General features: G+C 39.8%; 1 protein-coding gene across 2 annotated transcripts in view; it reads left to right on the forward strand.

Annotated features, from left to right (window-relative positions):
* The first annotated feature begins 894 nt into the window (after nt 1-894).
* Nucleotides 895-18,035, forward strand: part of agap3 (ArfGAP with GTPase domain, ankyrin repeat and PH domain 3) — a 117,422-nt gene continuing 100,281 nt past the window's right edge. The window contains exon 1 of one of the 2 annotated variants that reach the window (XM_079347673.1): nt 895-3,852. In XM_079347673.1, the coding sequence (XP_079203799.1) occupies nt 3,483-3,852 (370 nt within the window). In that variant the 5' untranslated portion in view covers nt 895-3,482. The remainder of the gene's footprint in view (nt 3,853-18,035) is intronic. The other variant, XM_079347677.1, reaches the window with a different exon arrangement.

Below are 18,035 nucleotides of genomic sequence, written 5' to 3' on the forward strand. Positions count from 1 at the left end.
CAGCTCTCGGGGGCTCTCACAGATCATTTCGAGTGAGAAATGAGACGAGTTAATTGGGAGATAAAATGTTCAGTAGTCTGAGTTCATAATGGATTTATCATGAAATAGACTTAAACTTTATATCAACTAATTTTAGATAATGACTTTTATGCAATCTTAAAACAGTGCCAGGAGGAGTTAAACCCAAAGTTTTCACTCTATATCCTCTCTCACTTTTTTCATCTACATATACGCATGACACTAGACATTGTGCATCTAAAGATAACATATTCTTTAAAAATATATTTTTGGGCTTTTTGTACCTTTATTGTAGAGATTGCATAAATTCAAAAATCCAGGAGCAAGAGAGTGGGGAAAGACATTCATAAGTCAGATTTGAACCCGGGCCATCCTTTTGGAGGACTATAGCCTCTGTACTTGGAGCACACACAGTAATAACAACACTACAGGTGCCCCACAAATACCTTAAGAGCCAATTTAAGATGACTATTATTTCAAAAATGAATACCCTGTCACTAATGTCACTTTTATTAAGAGACATCTGTTCATGCATGAATGTTTTAATTCAATCAATTTGTGGTTTAATCAATTTAAAGTACACTACAAATTAGTCTTTAAAGTGTCTCTCAAGAGTTAATGGAGTATTATGTTTGTTGACAGAATATGTTCTAAAAGTTTATTTAATAACATTGTGTAAAGTTTTTTAAACACATGCATACCATTGAAAATGTAGCCTCCATTGTCTCCCTCTGAAATACAGTGGAGCTGTCTGTTAGAAGTAACATTACAGTGCTCCTCAATACTTTACACTGTGATCTACATTTATTGAGGTACTTTCCATCACAAGCCACTAGCAATGATATCCATATAAAACAGCTGTATGAATGAAGGATAAAAATATTGCCAACATTATGTTTCAGTCAAACTGAAAAAGTCATAAAAAGAAAAGATTGAGAAGAAAAGAAAAGAAAAAGAAAATGAGGCCTATAAACTGCAGACTGTCAGAATGATGAAGTTACAGGAAATGTGAAAAAGGAAATCAAGTGAATTTAGGACCTTCAAATGAATCTGTGGCTTCCTGGTTAATATTTATCAGAAGAGAGCATTGACAAAACAGGTGATGTCTGTGCAAATAAGTGATAAATAGATTATTCTTATCAAATCGGAGACGCACAGCAAAGTTCTACATTTGGCCAACAGATGGAGCCAGAGGGCTGAAAATAACATTATGTATTATGTTGCAGACTTCATTCATTATCATATTTAAATAACAAAATACTTGGTTTATAGTTTCTTAAAATTATTCAAACATTGTATAGCAATACATTTCCAGGGAATAATATTAAGCCAACATCAAAAGCGTCATAACAATCATTCTGGTTAAAACTGATTTGCACTAAAGCACAAAATGAAGATTATGGTCATGTTGCAGTATGTGTATTTGGCAACATTGGGCATTAGTTCATGAAAAGTATCAACACTGATTGTAATCTGCAGCATTTTCCTCTTTATACAGAATTTCTAATTTCTCAGACACAATGCTGCTGCACAGAAGAGTCAAGTTGTGCGTCACAATGCTGTTCAGAGATGATCATCTTCATCTTCGTCATAACAGGTTGGTTACATAAGGAATTATAAAGATGATTACATAAATATGGATAACATCTGGCTTTCATAATGATCTTGTTAAGAGAATGCCATTACATCCTTTCAGATTGTGTAAACTCCTGGAAATTTAACACGCAAAACTTCTTCCCCCCCCTTTCCTGAATCATCTTCATTCATGTCCCTTGGAAATTCTCTGTGGTAAAACCAATATTCATCTCTAGACTGGAGCCGTGATTTATGCTGGGCAGAATGCATTTTAAATAGTTATCACACTCTGTATTATTAATGTATGAGGAAGGAGTTTTAGAGCTGCTCGCTGCCAGAGGGTTCAAGAACTGTAATGCTTTAATTTTTCCTCTATTACAGTGAAATTACTTTTTTTTTGTAAATCTCAGACTTTTTCATTTTGGCACAGTTTTCTTTATCATTATATGAAAAAAAGTCAAATCACTTGAACTGAACTTTACATCAAAGTAGCCTACATTTGTGGCTCTTTGGCAGTGTTTGGTCAGTCTTTATTTGCACACTCACAAAAACAGCAGAACCTTGACTGACTGTGACAGTCATCTGGCCTTGAGCAGCTGTTGGTGTAGTATGAATTGAAACCACCAGGGGACTCTGTTTCTCCCTTATATGTAAAAAAAAATATCCCATTAACCATATCACATCTTTTTTTTCATTATTAAAAGGATATATCATGTTTTGCCTTTGAAACATACAAGAATGTTTGATGATGCATGTTGTTCGATGTGGTGGTGGGGAGGGGGGAGGGTGTGTGGGGTGGTGACTGGTAGCCTATAAGATACAAGTTTGGGTTTAAAATTATACAAATTATAGCAACGGCCTATTTACTCGTTTACTAATTTACTTTGAGTTTCAATTGACCTCAAATGCTCAAGCTTAAAAATGAACAGTAGCCCGAAATCCCCCTGAAGCCTGTTATCAGACATAGAGTCGGAGCAAACAATTAGTATTTTAGTTAGAAAAGGATAAACATTTGATGCGAAAAAAAAGTCCCACGAGAGCAGATCTGTGTGTGTAGTCGCGCGTCAACGTGCGCGTGCACGCACGTGTGAAAGTGTGATTGTGGAGGTCTGCAAAGAGATCCGTAGCCTTATTGTGGGCCTACAGTTTATGTACTGAAGACAATAACAATTAATTCACCTTAATCGTTGCATCTTGTTGTGAGTGTTGCGCATTTTTTTGCGGTTGCATAACTGTCAGGTAGGTTATCATAATGATGTGCACGTTGCGGACTCCCCCCCCCCCACACACACACACTCCGAACAAATCCGATCACACCCTCCCCCATCTCGAGTACAATTACGTGATGGGTGACGTTCGAGCATGCGGAGGAGGGCGCTGGGCAGGGACCACTTGGACCAAAGAGGACTAAACGCTATTTGGTTTCAGAGCAGAAACAACGCATTGACGGCAGCGGAGGAACAGGGCGCCGTGCTGAAGCCGAGCCCATTGTCTGCTTCCAACACAGCAACCAGGCAAGAAGAAGAAGAAGAAAAAGAAAGAGGAGGAGGAGGAGGAGGGTTTGACCAAAACAGCGTTGTAGGCAAGAGAGGAGTGTCCCAGTGGTAGGCACTGCGGGTTTGTTAGAAACAAAAAAGGGCCCTGGATAGATCTGGCCAATAACGGAAAATGAATCACAGTCAAGTTGTATTAATATGAACTAGAGCCGCGTTTGATGCAATTGGCGACCAACTATTGATGCTTCTGCGCCGATCGTTTTCCACACCATCAGTTCGCGCGGACTTCTTTTGTTAGCGTCGCCTCTATTCCAAATTCTAGTCTGCAGATCCGTGTTGTCGTTTCAAAGAGTGAAAAGATCCTAAAGCAGAAGAAAACAAAAAAAAGCCAAGATGAACTACCAGTCGGGCGTCCCAGTCTCTGGTATCTCGCAGCAGTCTCAGCCGGCTATGCCCACTCCAGGTACTGTCCCAGTGGCAGTTCCCGTCCCAGTGCCCCAGTCCATCCCATCCCAGTACGGATCCGGATCGTCCGCGAGCTCAGGGGCCGGTCAGTTCGGTTCGGGGACTGTTTCAGGCCAGGCTTCACAACCCGGCTCAGCGGGCTCGCCGTTTGTTTTGTCCAACTCTGCGGCCATCAGGGCAGAGATCCACCGGTTCGAGTCAGTCCACCCGAACATTTACGCCATCTACGACCTGATCGAGCGCATTGATGACCTGGCCCTGCAGAACCAGATCAGAGAGCATGTAATCTCCATTGAAGGTGAGTATAAGAGGGGATCATACTGGGGCTTTTCTGGGTCTTTTCATTCATTGAGGGTTTGGAAAGGGGGGGGGGGTCTTTTCCTTTCCCTTCCTTTTATGTACACTTGGTAACATTGTCACAGTGTCAACAATCGCACTTTGAGTCTGGGGGCGTAGTCGATCTCATAGTCCTGCGAAAGGAAGGAATGAGTTGCCCCCCAAATGCACTGCAGTGTTAACCATCAGATGTTTAATCTCACCGACATGAGGCAGCCTGAGCCATTCCAATTAGCTCCTTAATGACTTTTTCCAAATTGAACACGGTTTTCTGATCTTGCACCAAATGTGACCTCAAATCAATGTCTGAGATTTATTTTCAATCTAAGCCTATATCTGTGCAGCACAATGTTAAGTCACAGAGTTCTTATACTCAGAAGGCAGACAAATGTACTTCTTGATTTGGTGTGGTGGATAAAATTGGTTTTGTTGTAAAGCCAATTAGCAGCTACACTCTTGGAAATCACATCTATATGTTATCATCTGATCAGAGAAGATGACTGTACCACAGACCCCCCCTATATTACAAGCTTTTGCTGTGTGTCAGATTTAAGTGAGGATGATTGTCATTTGTCATTTCATTGTCATAAATGATGGTAGAGGTTTCTCATGTGTTTTTTTCCCATGCTGCTCACCCTCCCCATGCATCCAGTGACACAGCAGTCAGTGAGCTGTCCATCAAATTCAGCTGTCAGAGGGTCCTCCAGGAATATCATAGCAACTGTCTGAAAATATGTGTATGCAGCTTTGGTTCCAATACTGTCTACTTTGGAAGCATTATCTTGATTTAAAGCCATTTAATATTTACAAATTAAGTGAAATAAGTTGCAATTTATTAAAAAAAAAAATAGGAAAAGAAGCAAGAAGTCTAAATTGATCAAAGCGTAAAGATAAAATTAAGCAAACATTATTTCTTAAAGAATATGGACTATAAATGGACCCAGTTTTGCTTTGTGTTTGGCACCAATCATGAGTTGGCAGTGAAAGATTGCGCTTGTGAATGTTTGATTATCTATTGAACTGTTTTTGACATAGTTTGTTAACTAAATATCCAAAATGTAGAAGGGAGGCGACTCTATTAGACTCTTTTTTTTAATCAAAACAAAACAGTGTATTGGTCTGAATTTTTGTAAGCATGCAGCACCGAGGGTACACTTCCTGTAAAGCCTTTTAAGCCAATGGCAAAGGCTCATGGATGAATGTTAAAAAAATTGGTACGTAGACCTATTTCTAATCTAAGACAGACATGCTGATTGAAGTGTTAAACTGATATATAAAGGATATCATACTACGTGATTAGATAGATAGATAGATAGATAGATAGATAGATAGATAGATAGATAGATACTTTATTGATCCCGAGGGAAATTCAGGAGGTTATTGTTGAGGTTGACAATGTTACATTGACAGAAAACTGTATAAACAGTCAACATTTACATCTCTACACCAACCACTGTGAAGGCCAACAACATCAAACCTAAAGCAGATTCTTAACGAGGCCAGATTAACCATTACGGCAACCCGGCAATTGCGCAGGGGCCTGAGATCTGTAGAGACAGTAAATGCATCAGCAAAAAAAAAAAAAAAAATCAGGTTACAGCTCTCCGCTGGTGCCACGACAGCTTTTCACACAGTGCCACAGCAAGCTGTCATACAAATCCTCTGATTCTGTGGTAGTGGGGGCTTTAGTGTTGGTTTGTTTGGTGGGCGGCAGGTTTTTGGAAGGGCACTTGAATGTTTCTGCCCAGGGGCACGTTATTGTGTTAATTTGGCCCTCAAGGGTTTCTAATAGATTGGTCTGAAAAATAAACTCATGTTCATGTGTTTAATCATCTGGTTGTCTGTAGCAGGTCAGTTCACCATTTGAGCAATGGAAGATTTTCCCTTTCATTCTGTTGCCTTAGGATTGTTACATAATGTCTCAATGAGGATGTCTTTATTTCATGTCATGATAGGACAACAATGGGGCCTTTTATGAATTTTCTCTGAGAGACACCCCTTTTAAAAATAGAAAGGTTATTACTTGCCTCATTCACAAATCTGTTATGATACTAATGTTTTGGGAACATTTCACTATGATTTTACAGTGTTATTTGCCGTATAATTTCAAAGCAATTTTGAGTGATGCACTCTCATTGTGTTCTTTTCTCCTATAAGCTGTAGGTAGTTGTACAATTTTGTAGTGCAACATCGATCATATGAGACAGAGTAAGCATTGTCCCCCTGCTTTCCAACATGTTCATAAAGACTATTCCATACTTATTTTCTCAAAACACAAGTGGATAAGTGTACAACATTATTTTTCTACTGCCCCATCTGTTGGTTGAGATAATGACCTCTGTGACCTCTTAGCCACAGTTTTGTGACTCGTGATTTTCAATGTTAGCAAAAAAAAAAAAAGCAATTATGCTCTTAGTCTTAAGTGCTTTTTATTAACCTGAGGCTTGTTGTTGATGTTTAAGACACAACATGTCTCAGTAGGATATAACACTGATGGTTTTCTGAGTGCATAAAAAAAGAGATTGCTACTATCCCATCCACACCAGTGGGGTAACATCCAAAATGTGAAGGAAATATCTATTCTGAAAGCAAATCACTAATTCAAACCATGGCCCCTGCAATGGTCTATTCATGTTCTAAAAAAGATACTAATGTTATCTTTTTTGTCTGTCGTTAACATATTTGGGGTAAAATTGAACATTAAGTACATGAGATTTTGTGTTGTGATAGTATTTGTAAGCACAGGATGTCAAAAGGCAAAGCCCATTTTCGTGTTCTTCCCTCACAAACAGTGCATTAGCTTTGATGTACATTCTGGTGTGTTCTAATGCTGTGAAATGAGATGCAGTCACCTTCACAAGTTCAACTCGGAGAAAGCTTTGAAGAGCTGCAACAGGAGACGTTGGCCGACTTGTCTTCACCTGCGCTGTGGAGCTGCAGAGCCGTTCCTCTTCAATCTTGCATCATTGCAGAGTCTGTTGCTAAGGAACCAGTTGCTCGTGCATTTAACAGAAAATGCTGAAGGGAAAGAGTGAATAGAAATTACAGCCTTAGACTCTTTCGAAATGAATTCCCATCCTTGCTAAGGTTCTCCTGTTGTTCTGTTGATTAATAAGATCTTTATACTGATGACACTCCATGCTGGCTGTTTGTGATGCGTTTCTTTGCCTCACAGCGGTCTGTTGGCAGTGACAGATATTAAAGGTGCTGCCTGTTGCATTTCCAAATAACATAATATTTTCTCTTTTTTTTGTTTGAAAACAGTGATGGTTATTGCAGGACAACAGGTGATTTAGATTAGACAAGCATGTAATTCATGATAAGCCCAACGGCGAGGCCAGGCAGGCAAAACGGCAGAGGGAAATTATAGAGAAGTACTCAGTGGTTGGTGAGTCTTGAAGATGTTTGAGGAGTGTGACTGTTTAGAAACTCTGGAGATGAACTCTCATGTTGGGTTACACTAAATGTTAGCATAGAGTGCCGGAAATCAACCTCTACTTTCTGGGTTATCTGTCTCTTTGTGAAAAGCTGATGAAAGGCCTGTTAAAAAAATGCTATTGCTAAAGCAGCTGTTGACTTATGACCTCAATGACTAAAATCCCAATTCATGTAATGCTAAAATGACTCCAAAATCCTCAGGATTAGATGGTGAATAGCTAGCACGGCAATCCAACACTTTATTGATCAGGCTTAACTGAAAAGGGCCAATTTCCTGGATAGTGATTTGGCACTTTAGAGTTTTCAGTGGCATCGTCAGTAGGACTTTATCTGTGGTCTGAAATTGTCCCCTATCTCTGGGTGCTAGTTTAGCTCTGAGGTTGTTTCTTATGCCCCATATGTGGAGGCTAAAGTCCCATTGTTTCCTTTCTCTCTCTGCTGTCCTACCAAAAAGACCTGGAATGGCCCACACATATCTAAAAGAAATATGCCCTGCCTCTTTACTTAGAAAACAGCTCAATGATCCTCTTTGTAACTGTGTCCCGTGATGGAACATAATCAGTAGTTTTTAGACTTTTTTTTTTGGGACACACTGACCAACAGATTGACTCATTCAAGCTGAGATGAAAAAGATATGCACATAATGACCACAATGTAATTACTGACTGTTACTGTAATCATTGATTTTCTTTTTAAATCAGAGGATGTCCTTGCAGTTTGAAGCCGAGCGTCGCCTTTTACTGACAGCCTAATCTTTGAATTCTCTTGATAGTGACATGTTGAAAATGAAATGATTAAACAGGACGGTCTTGTTGCAAGTGGCCATCTGTAAGCCTCACCGTGAAGAAACATGGACGATAGAGCAGGAAATGAAAGTCTGATGTAGAAAGTTCTTTAGCTGTCAGCCAAGAAATGCACACCGAGAAGGATGATTGCGCCACAGCAATGATCAACTGATCAAAGATTACACTCCATCAAATGAGTGGAGATGCACATTGTCATGGAGAGAAAAAAGGAAATAAAGACGTTTTAGAAAAGTTGCAAAATGTGTTTGACATGACTATACAGTGCAAAGTTCAATGCACCTTACTTCAACTTTAAACTTTGGCTTAAACAGTCTTAATACAGTAGAGTCAGTTCAGATCATAGACTGTAATAGCCAGGCTAATTAAAACTCAACCGGCAGTTGGCATGACACTGGACACTGTGTCCTTGCTGCATAATTAATTGTCTCAGAATCATTAATTCAAAGGAACAAACTAATATTATCTGCAAATGTTGTTCTACTGGATCAGAACCAGATTGAACTCTTGAACTACAGCAGAATCCTGGGTTAGTTCAGGGATTTCATCTGGGGGAATAAATACATGAGAGTTTGCAAGTCGAATAAAAGCTGGATCACTGAGATATAGAGACAGCTGCAAAGATGGAATCTGTGATGTGGTTTCAGTTATATTTTTAGATTTTCATCTCAATGTGCAGGAGTGTTCTATTAACAAGAGTAAGCCCTGGGAATACTTGTCTTTTGTCCTATTTGCAAAGGGAGCTCTGATTGCTACTCTAATTTATGGTCTTGCCAAAGTTTTGAAATGATCTTTTATTGTCTACGTATCTTCTTTTGGTTGTTGAGAACATAGTATAAAAATCATCAGAGCCCCGTAGATTGTTACAGTAATAAAGCAAAATGAAAATAAATAATCAGGTTATGGTGGTGAAGATGGTTTTATTCCTTCTCAGTGTCAGGTTGTGGACCTTTGTGTATTTTTTAAGGGATTTCCTTGAGCCGGCCATTTCTATTTTACATTTGTGCAATGTCATCTTGTGTCTTGAGCAACAAATGCGTTTTAGAAAGCTGCACAAGCTCATACTGACATTTATATTTTTCTATTGATAGTCCAATGTCAAAGCAAGGGCAGTGCCCTAAATCCACTGCTACTCAAGAGGGGTGCTCAGGATTTCAAGAAAGGGCTAATAAGTCTGCACAATAGGACATTGTGTGCTCAGATAGCAATAGGGACGACACTGAGGGTTACAAAAAGCCAACAGACTGAAGCCTCATAGCCCTCTGTTGGCATTGTGTGGCACCTATAAGCAGCTCCCTGGTACACACTGTGTCTCTCTTGTAGTAAGTTGCCAGGGAGAGCATGAGCATGAGAGCTCATCTGCAAATCAGACGCAGAGAAAGATGATAATGCATTTTTCCACTGCAGCAGCAGTGCGATTAATTTCCCCCTCTGAGATGGAAAACACTGGAATATCTTAATTAACATTTTTATTATTGACCACATTGCTGTCAGGCTGTATGTTACATATAACACTGCTTTTGTGCCTGAATTAAAGTCATGATTGTTGATTTATTAACAGTTAGGGCCTATATATCACACATGAAAATGCGGATTTAGTTTATAATTGTTTTCCAATTAGTTTGAACAATTTTAAGCTTAAGATTTGGTTTGTGTGGTTTGAAATTGATTTCAAGAACTGGGTTTACAGTGGTCACAGTGGGCCATCTGTTTCAGAAAAACAAAATGCTGCCGCTTGTTCTGGCAAGTGAGATCTTCACAATGTGCTCATTATATTTTAAAGCTGTATCTGTGAATATGGATTAGAAACTGTTATAGAGTTAGAAATGTCAATGTCAATACCACCAGCTGTGAATCTAACACAGTATGTCAATGTAAACTGCTGTTAATGTGGAATGCTACTGTTTATGGAGTAGCTCACTATTTTCTAGTTGTAGATGTCGTGCCTAAATAAAGCCACACACAAATACATCTGTGACGCCTTTAGCAGCCCAAAACCTGGCCTGTATTTTCGCTCTTTTATTTTCTCTTTTTTGAAGTATCGAGTCTCATAAAAACACACGTCAAACACAGCTTAACTGGAGATCTGTAACATTTGTATTTTGGAGATACTTATTATTTTACCGTTATTTCAGAGCTTTTATCTGTAACACCTCAAATTGCTAGCATTTGGATAGACGCATAAAGTCTTTAATGTTACTTCCACAAAACCAAAATACACTACAGAAAGTGACATTTAACTAATAGGCTAGGTCACAGGATTTGACCTTATAGTCATTGTAGAATGTAAATGGGATACATTTATCATTTAAAGAACTGCTAAACATCCTATGATGAAATACACTGCTGTGCTACCTCTCAAATGTGGAGGGTTTGTCCTTTTAGTGGCTTGGGGAGCTAGAGCCAGTCAGCAATTATTCTAGCTTAGCATGTATTAACTGTTAGCATTTGAAAATAAATACAGAAGCTAACCAGGCGGCAGTAGCTCAGTCTGTAGGGACCTGGGTTGGGAACCGGAGGGTCGCCAGTTCATGTCCCGGCACGGACCAAGTCCGGAAACTGGTCTGGTAGCTGGAGAGGTGCCAGTCCACTTCCTGAGCACTGCCGAGGTGCCCCTGAGCAAAGCACCGACCCCAAAAACTGCTCTGGGGCGCTCTCTGTGGGCAGCCCCCTCACTCTGAGACCTCTCCATTAATGCAGAGTGAAAACCGAATTTCCCCTTGCGGGATTAATAAAGTATATGAAAAAAACAAACAAACATTTATCCAAGGTTAAAAACCTGTTTACACAATGAAAATGAACACATTTTTTTCATTCTTTATTTAGTCTTTTCACAAAAAGAAAATTAGTACAAATTAAATCTCTATGCCACTGTATGAAACCATTACAATGCATGACTTCTTCTCATATTAACATTTGCATTTTTTCGCTGCTTGAAGTAAATGTTAACGTGATGTTAGGCCTAATTTGATGTATCTTTGAGCTTGAAACAAATCTCTCTGCTAGTTGATCTCTTCCTAACCTGCTTTAAGTCTGTTTGCTAATCTTAGCTAGCTTAAATGCTTTCTTTAGATCTACAATTAATGCACCAACATGACAGAGATAACACATTAATCTCTTCCTCAAACTCTTGGTAAAATAACAAATATGGTTATTGACTAAACTATTCATTTTAACCATTTGTAAGATATATTTAAAAACAAATAGTAACAGACGCTTTAGAAGTACAACCTGTGAGTCTCAGGCACTGTTGACTGGTTAGCTTTGAGAAAATCCTAAATTTTTCCGGCAGTGAGCTGTGAGCAACACAGAATTACATTGAACATATTCATTACACTTTTTCAAAAGAAAAATCCTGCATCTCAACGAGGCAAAGGCTCCTTCACTGTATTGTAGGTCTCAGAGGTCCAAGCATTACTTTCAAGCTCACAGTCAAGCCTTTGGATGTGATGTAACATGGATTAATCCACACACCTGAAATGTGCATGCAGTTAACATATCAAATCTTCCAGGCGGGCACTGATAAAAGTATGCTTTTCATTTTCCTGTGCACTTGAAGATGTTGTCTGGTCCTTTGCAGCATCTGTAGCAACTGATCTGCCTCTATGTTCAACTAAGTAGGTATCTGATTTCAGCCATGTTTAATCTTCAAGAGCAGTGTTGAGGAAACACTTCTACGTCACAGGTTTACTCTTGAGAGCGCAGTAGTAACAGACTTTACCCCTGACAGATGCACAGCAGATAACAGGGTTTGCACAGGCCTCCCTCTCTAAAAGCTCCCTGTTTTGGTGATTAGTCTGTACAGTTTGTATCATCTGCGGCTTTTGAGTGTTTATTACGCCCACGCTGAAATGCATTTTGACACTGCACCCTGACTCTTGACCGTGGGTCAGCAGTGATGAGCTGTAAACAGAGCCTCAATCAAAACGCCTGGGAGGTCTGCCGGGTCGAGGGTGTCATTTCTGCATCAGCCCCGCTGTCCTCTCTGTGGGCTGCAGCACCTTAGCATTAGCTTATTGAATGTGACGCTATCCTCCCCTGCATAATGTCTTCCATTGTGCCATTGAACAAAGACTCCCTCTCTCCCATTGATGGGCAGCTACTTTTTTCCCCCTTGTCTTCTGAATGTAAAGGGATGAGCTTGTCATGTTTTTTGGTTTTTTTTCTCGTAAAGGAACATTTCGGGCATACTCATTCCAAGCTCTTAGGAGCTGATAGTAGAGACTTGTTTTTTTGTTTGAGTCTGCCATTTTCTGACATTGTTATTGGCTATGTGGAGTAGTTTTGATCTAATGTTTTATTGAAGGGGAGCGCCATTGAATTTCTAAGCTGAGTTCATTTTGAATCATAAGGGTTTTTACTACAGAATAAGACTGTAAGCGATCCAAGAGTGTCTCAACCATACATTAATCAATGGTTGTCTGGATTTAGGTTGCCTCAATGGTTTTGAATGAATAAAAGAATAAGAAATTATAGTTTCTCGGTCTATGTTTTATGGGTTTTGCTGCAAGGACATTATTGTTGGTTTTGATGATGAGGTAGAATGCTGCAATAATGAACTAAACACTTGTAAATTCCCCATAGTATGCACACTAAAAAAATCAAATGATTTAAAAACATGTACAATAAAATGTCATTTGTTTGGTTTTAAAGCCAAATACATGAGAGAGTTAGGTTCATTTCAGGATACTCAATTGTCAGTTTGCATTTATATTTTAATTATTGTCCAGTAAAAAGTACATTACGATTTTTCAACATTTTTCGACAAACTGTTATGCAAGGATCACACATTTCACGCTGAATCAAACAATATTTTTGTCAGATAAAAGCAGTTTTTTCACCAGTTATTTACTTTTCAGATAACTTATTGTTTCTAGAAATAATCCTGTTTGTTCTCACTATCCTTAGTTTATCAACGAAACAAAAAAAAATCAAATATGCTCCATGTTAGACATACAGCACAGATGAAATTGCAATCCCCCCAACCCGCAGTGCAAACCTGAAGTGCATAAAAAAGAGCACAAACAAAAAAAACAATGAACATGACAAATTTAAATAAAAAAAAAGCAAGACTATAAAACAAATAACTTAACTGAAGACATTTGGGACAACAATGTCAAATGATATAATAAATACTTTGTACTTTGAGCTTCAAAATGATTGAAGTAATATATGCATTTTCAATACAGTTGCATTGGCTATCAACTAATGCATGCACTTGTTTTGATTCAGTGACACAGAAAGGATAGGAATAGGTAAAAAAATAGTTGTTGCAGCTTTAAACCTAAAGTTCTAAATGTCTTGTGATATTTATAAATCCCTTAATCCACACTCTCTTGATTTGCTTTGAGGCTGAAACAGCGGTCAATTAAATTCGCCATAGGCTCTACTTCTTTTCTTTTTCAAAATGTGCATCATCCGTATCCTATGGTGGAAGTGTTCGTGTTTCCTGCCAGCGGGGCTGTAAACAGATGGCTGCTGACAGAGGAAGGGGTTTGGAAAGCAGTGAGTGAGCAACAGATGGAAAGACGCATATGCCTCCAAGTCCCCTCAGCCTGCCAGCAGTCCCGTGACTAACTGTGGGAAGATTGTGGCCTCATCCAGGTTGGGGATGGATGGAGGATCATGTTGGAGGATGAAGTGTCCTTAGAAAGGAAAAATGGCTTTCTGAGACCACTTTGTCTTATGATATATGCATTTTGTATAGGATTTAGGTCTTGTTTAATGGATATGAGAAATATAGTAAAGAACGAATCTGGCCCTCTAACTCTTTCAAGAAAGTACCATTTAGAAGAGAAAGCGGTGATATTGTTTGAGTTTTCCCGTTTTTGGGGGGAAAGTAATCTCTGTTTTCCTATTCTCTTTGAAGCTAAATCTCACACAGGGACTTTTCTTGGCCTCTGGGAGCAAATTTTCTGCACTAAAGAAGAAAAATGCCGGATAAAGGAAGTGTGCCCTCCAGAATGAAAGCCTATAATGCTGTGGAGTTTGACAGGGCTAGCTAGAAGTCAGTTGCTCCTGCTTTCGGAAAGCCATGTAATTGAGAACACACTATTGAGAGGCTTCAGAACAGTGGAAAGCCAATGTAATTTCCTTGCATAGCTCAGGGGCATGTCACAGTTTTCCTGTGTCAGTCAGCCTTCAAGGACATTTTTCAGTTTGTTTGTCTCCACATGTGGACGGTAAAGTCATTCACATAAACCAACATTGAATCCTATCAGTGAGAGATATAAACAAGGATTCTAAGCTTCTGTGAGGTACATTTAGTTTGTGTTAATTTTGTTCACACCGATGGAAAAACTTGTTCCGCTTATCTTTCATTATCTCTGCTGTGTTGTCTTGGAAATGTGTGATCGTCTCAACCAAAAATGTATCCTGCTTTCTTTCAGCAGCCATTCCTTTTACTCCATGTAAATCTTTATAGAAGTGTCATCGTCTCTGTCTGACACCTACCCGATGGCAGCGGTTTCAGACACTAAAAATGACGATATAAAGTCATCAATCTGGTTGGTTGCGAGTTTGTTTGCTTTTTTAGATCATATAGAGGCTTCAGTGTTAATTTCTGTCACTTTTATAACTACGTAAAATATCATCACAGGAGCTTTAAAAGGATATTTTGTGAGTGCAGAATTTTGAACAAAAGTTTTCTTGACCTCTTTCATGTGGAGTACTTTTAATGAGGCTAAATGTGTGGAGCAGCTTTACATTTATATGAATATAAGTTTCTTCCTGAACATCCCATCACTTCTCCTTTGTTTATTTTAATTTGACAGTGAACAGTCTCCCCTATTCCAGAACTGCTTGTCTGAGGTTAGCTCCCCCAGTCAGTGCATCTTGTTCGACATGTGCCAGCTGAGCGTTATCTCATAGGTCCTACATTCCTTTTGGAGATGTCATTGTTTTGATGCTGTTCTAACATGTCCTCTGGCCTTGTGCTTGCAGCCTTCAAAGCGCACACTTAGGCAACATGCCAGTTGCTTGTTTTCCAGTTTGGTTTGTCGCTTGATGTGTGAAATGCTTGGGATAGCTCTAACTTTTAGGAAAATAAGGCCGCATTCTTGGACAGTTGGTTTGAATAAAGTTTTTTTTCTTTTAAAGTTTGAAGCATCTGTTCCACAGCTTAAGTCTGGATCAGCAGAGTTATTTTGGTCAGTTGTTTTGTGAATCATATCTAAACTAAGCGTTTTTTTTCTGTGGGAATCACTGGAGAGGAAGTGTAACGTGACCCCCATTTACTGTTTATACCCCCATTTCCTGCTTTTCCCCCCCTCGACTGGAATAACCTCAAGCTTTTCCACGACTGAATCCCCCTGGCCGTGACCCAGGACTCCTGTCATGCAGCGGGGTATGCGAACTGCATGTACAACAACCCCTTTAGGAACACAATCGTCGTTCCTAATTTGGACCCGACATCTGAAGGGGTTTCAGAATAACCTCCCAGTGCACAGTCCATTCAGGCTGAAAGGATTTACTTCCTGCTGCACTCTTTAGCTGAATCCCTCTTCTTATGTGATCTATCAACTGTAGCTTTAACATTCAGGTTTAAATGCACCCATTTAAAAGTGGTGTGTAGTAGACCAGATAAGTGATAACTGCATTATTAATGAGGTTTTACTTTAAAACACTGGAACATTATAAAGTCTGGAAAGATTTTTTCCCCTTCTGTGATCCTATAATGACCTGCGGTGAGCACAAATCATTCCCTAATGCATCATGCCTGTGTGGTTTTAGGGGTCTTAGCTTATTGAACATTAGGCCTTAATATTCTTACTATTCCAGGGGCAGATGCTTAATATCACTTTGTGTGTAAGAAGCCCAAAGACTTTTAGCTTTAGTGTTTGTGTACTTGTGCATAAATTATGAGGAACAAGAGGGGAGCCCGGAAACAAGATCCAACATTTAACTAAATTATATGAGGCCACAAAATGTCATGACACAAGAGGCCAAGCATCAGAATGCAAAAGTGAATAAAATCCTAAGATTTAAATCTAACGAGTCCCTACTTGACTAGCTTGCCAGTCAGGAGCAGTGTTACTATGGTGATTTGGAAGGAAAAAAATACCAGAATGCTACAGTTTTCACCCAGCACCAGTTGGTCCTTTATTTTTGTTAAAATGCAGCGTTTCTGAAATGAGTAAATCTTGCAAACTCTCGCGTCCTCTGTGTGAACGCACACTCTGCTGTGCCTTTAAGCCGTTCAGTCTTGCTCAGGGCTGTGTCAGTGCAGCTCCTCCAAAGCTCCTGTTTGGATGATGAGATTTTCCTCATTGAGGTGTCTGGCGTGAAAAGTGCATCGTTCAGCAGCCTGACTCTGTTCTCAGAAGATGAGTTCTCCCTCTATTTGGTGCTCTTGCAATGGAACGAACTGCTGGACCTCAAATAAATCACTGTAAAGTTAAGATGGAGCAATTATGACACTTGTGTTGCCACACAGTGTGTTCTGTTGTGAAATTGGACCAACTGGTGTCCGGAGATGCACCCTGCTGCTGTGTTAAAGCATAGTGAGCCATTTGTATCCATTTTGTGAGTCATTTAGAGGACATTTACTACCACACAAATTGGTTTGTTAGCTGCTAAGTGCTTTTGTCGTCTCACGATTTTCAGTATACTTGCACAACAACATGCAAAAAACCAAGGAGTATCAAAAATTTCTCAAATTTATGAAGGGCTTATGAAAATGTTCACACTACTAAAATGTGTTGCTTTGCACATATTTGGCATCAAAAGACCTTCGACTAACAAACAAAGGTGTCTTTTGTTGTGTCAGAATCTGGCATGAAATCTGGCACTGGCCAAAAAAAAAAATGATGCCAATTTAGGCCCAAGCTAATTCAAAGCAACATTTTGTCTGTTAAGACAATAAAACAAATCTCTTCCTGTGTTCTCTGCATGCCAATAGGGCTTTTTAGAAAATAGGAACCTACATTTAGTGGGCTGGGGAGTGAGTTTGGGCACGATTAGTGGTCCACTTTAGAAAACAAATCCACGCTCGTACTCATGGATTCTTCAGATATCACGTTTGGGAAAAGTCCATGTGAGTGAATTCGGAGTTTACACTGTCAGCACAGACAAAGGTCGTATAGCGTCAGCGGCCCAGAGGAACTGTGCTCGTGTCTGAAATGAGAAATTGGGGAGTGTACTGTCGTACTTTCACAGTTTAGATGCTTCGTTGTTGGCTGACTGTAGTGGAGAGCTGTCGGTGGATGGGTAGGCAGTGTGCGTGTGTTATGTAACAGGAGTAGGTGGCTGGAGTAGCTTTGTGTGAGTGTGTGTGTTTGTTGTGTGCATGTGGTACTATGTGGATGTGTGAATTTCGCCGCAAACAGGCGTTTGCTTCTGACCTTAATGGTGGAGTGAGATTCCCCCCGAGGAGCTGGATATAATGGGAGTTTGGGGGGGGGGGGGACAAGGTGCTGGAGCGGCGTCATGTTGTGATGCAGGTTGAGGTATCGGGGTTGTGAGAGTGAGTCTGCCCTCTAGGAAGCCTCATTTCCCCCTTTTTTCTAGAACCAGTTTTTATACTCTGACCTCTCAATATCTCTATAGCCTCTGCAGATAATTACCCCATCTTCAGCCCTGACTGCTGGCTCAGACCCTTTTGTTTGCAAGTGCTCCGGGACCAGACATCCTTATTTTTGACAAAGGAGGGATCAGATCTCATCAGATAGAGTCCCCAGAGGACAGGTCAGCCTGAGATTGTCTGAGCATGAGCTGCTGCTGTATTGTGTTTATTTGGATGGATGGGATACTTCAGCACATAATGTATTCCCTTAAACATCCGCGTTTGCAGCAGTGCACTCGAGAGAGATTTTAACCTCGAAGTCATCCTTAAACATGAATTCAAAATCTATTCAGTTTAGCTTGAAGTCACGTCGCAGCATTCACAGTGTGCAAAGCACAAAAA

The sequence above is a fragment of the Symphodus melops genome (genome assembly GCF_947650265.1).
Source record: "Symphodus melops genome assembly, chromosome: 7".
Taxonomy (NCBI): domain Eukaryota; kingdom Metazoa; phylum Chordata; class Actinopteri; order Labriformes; family Labridae; genus Symphodus; species Symphodus melops.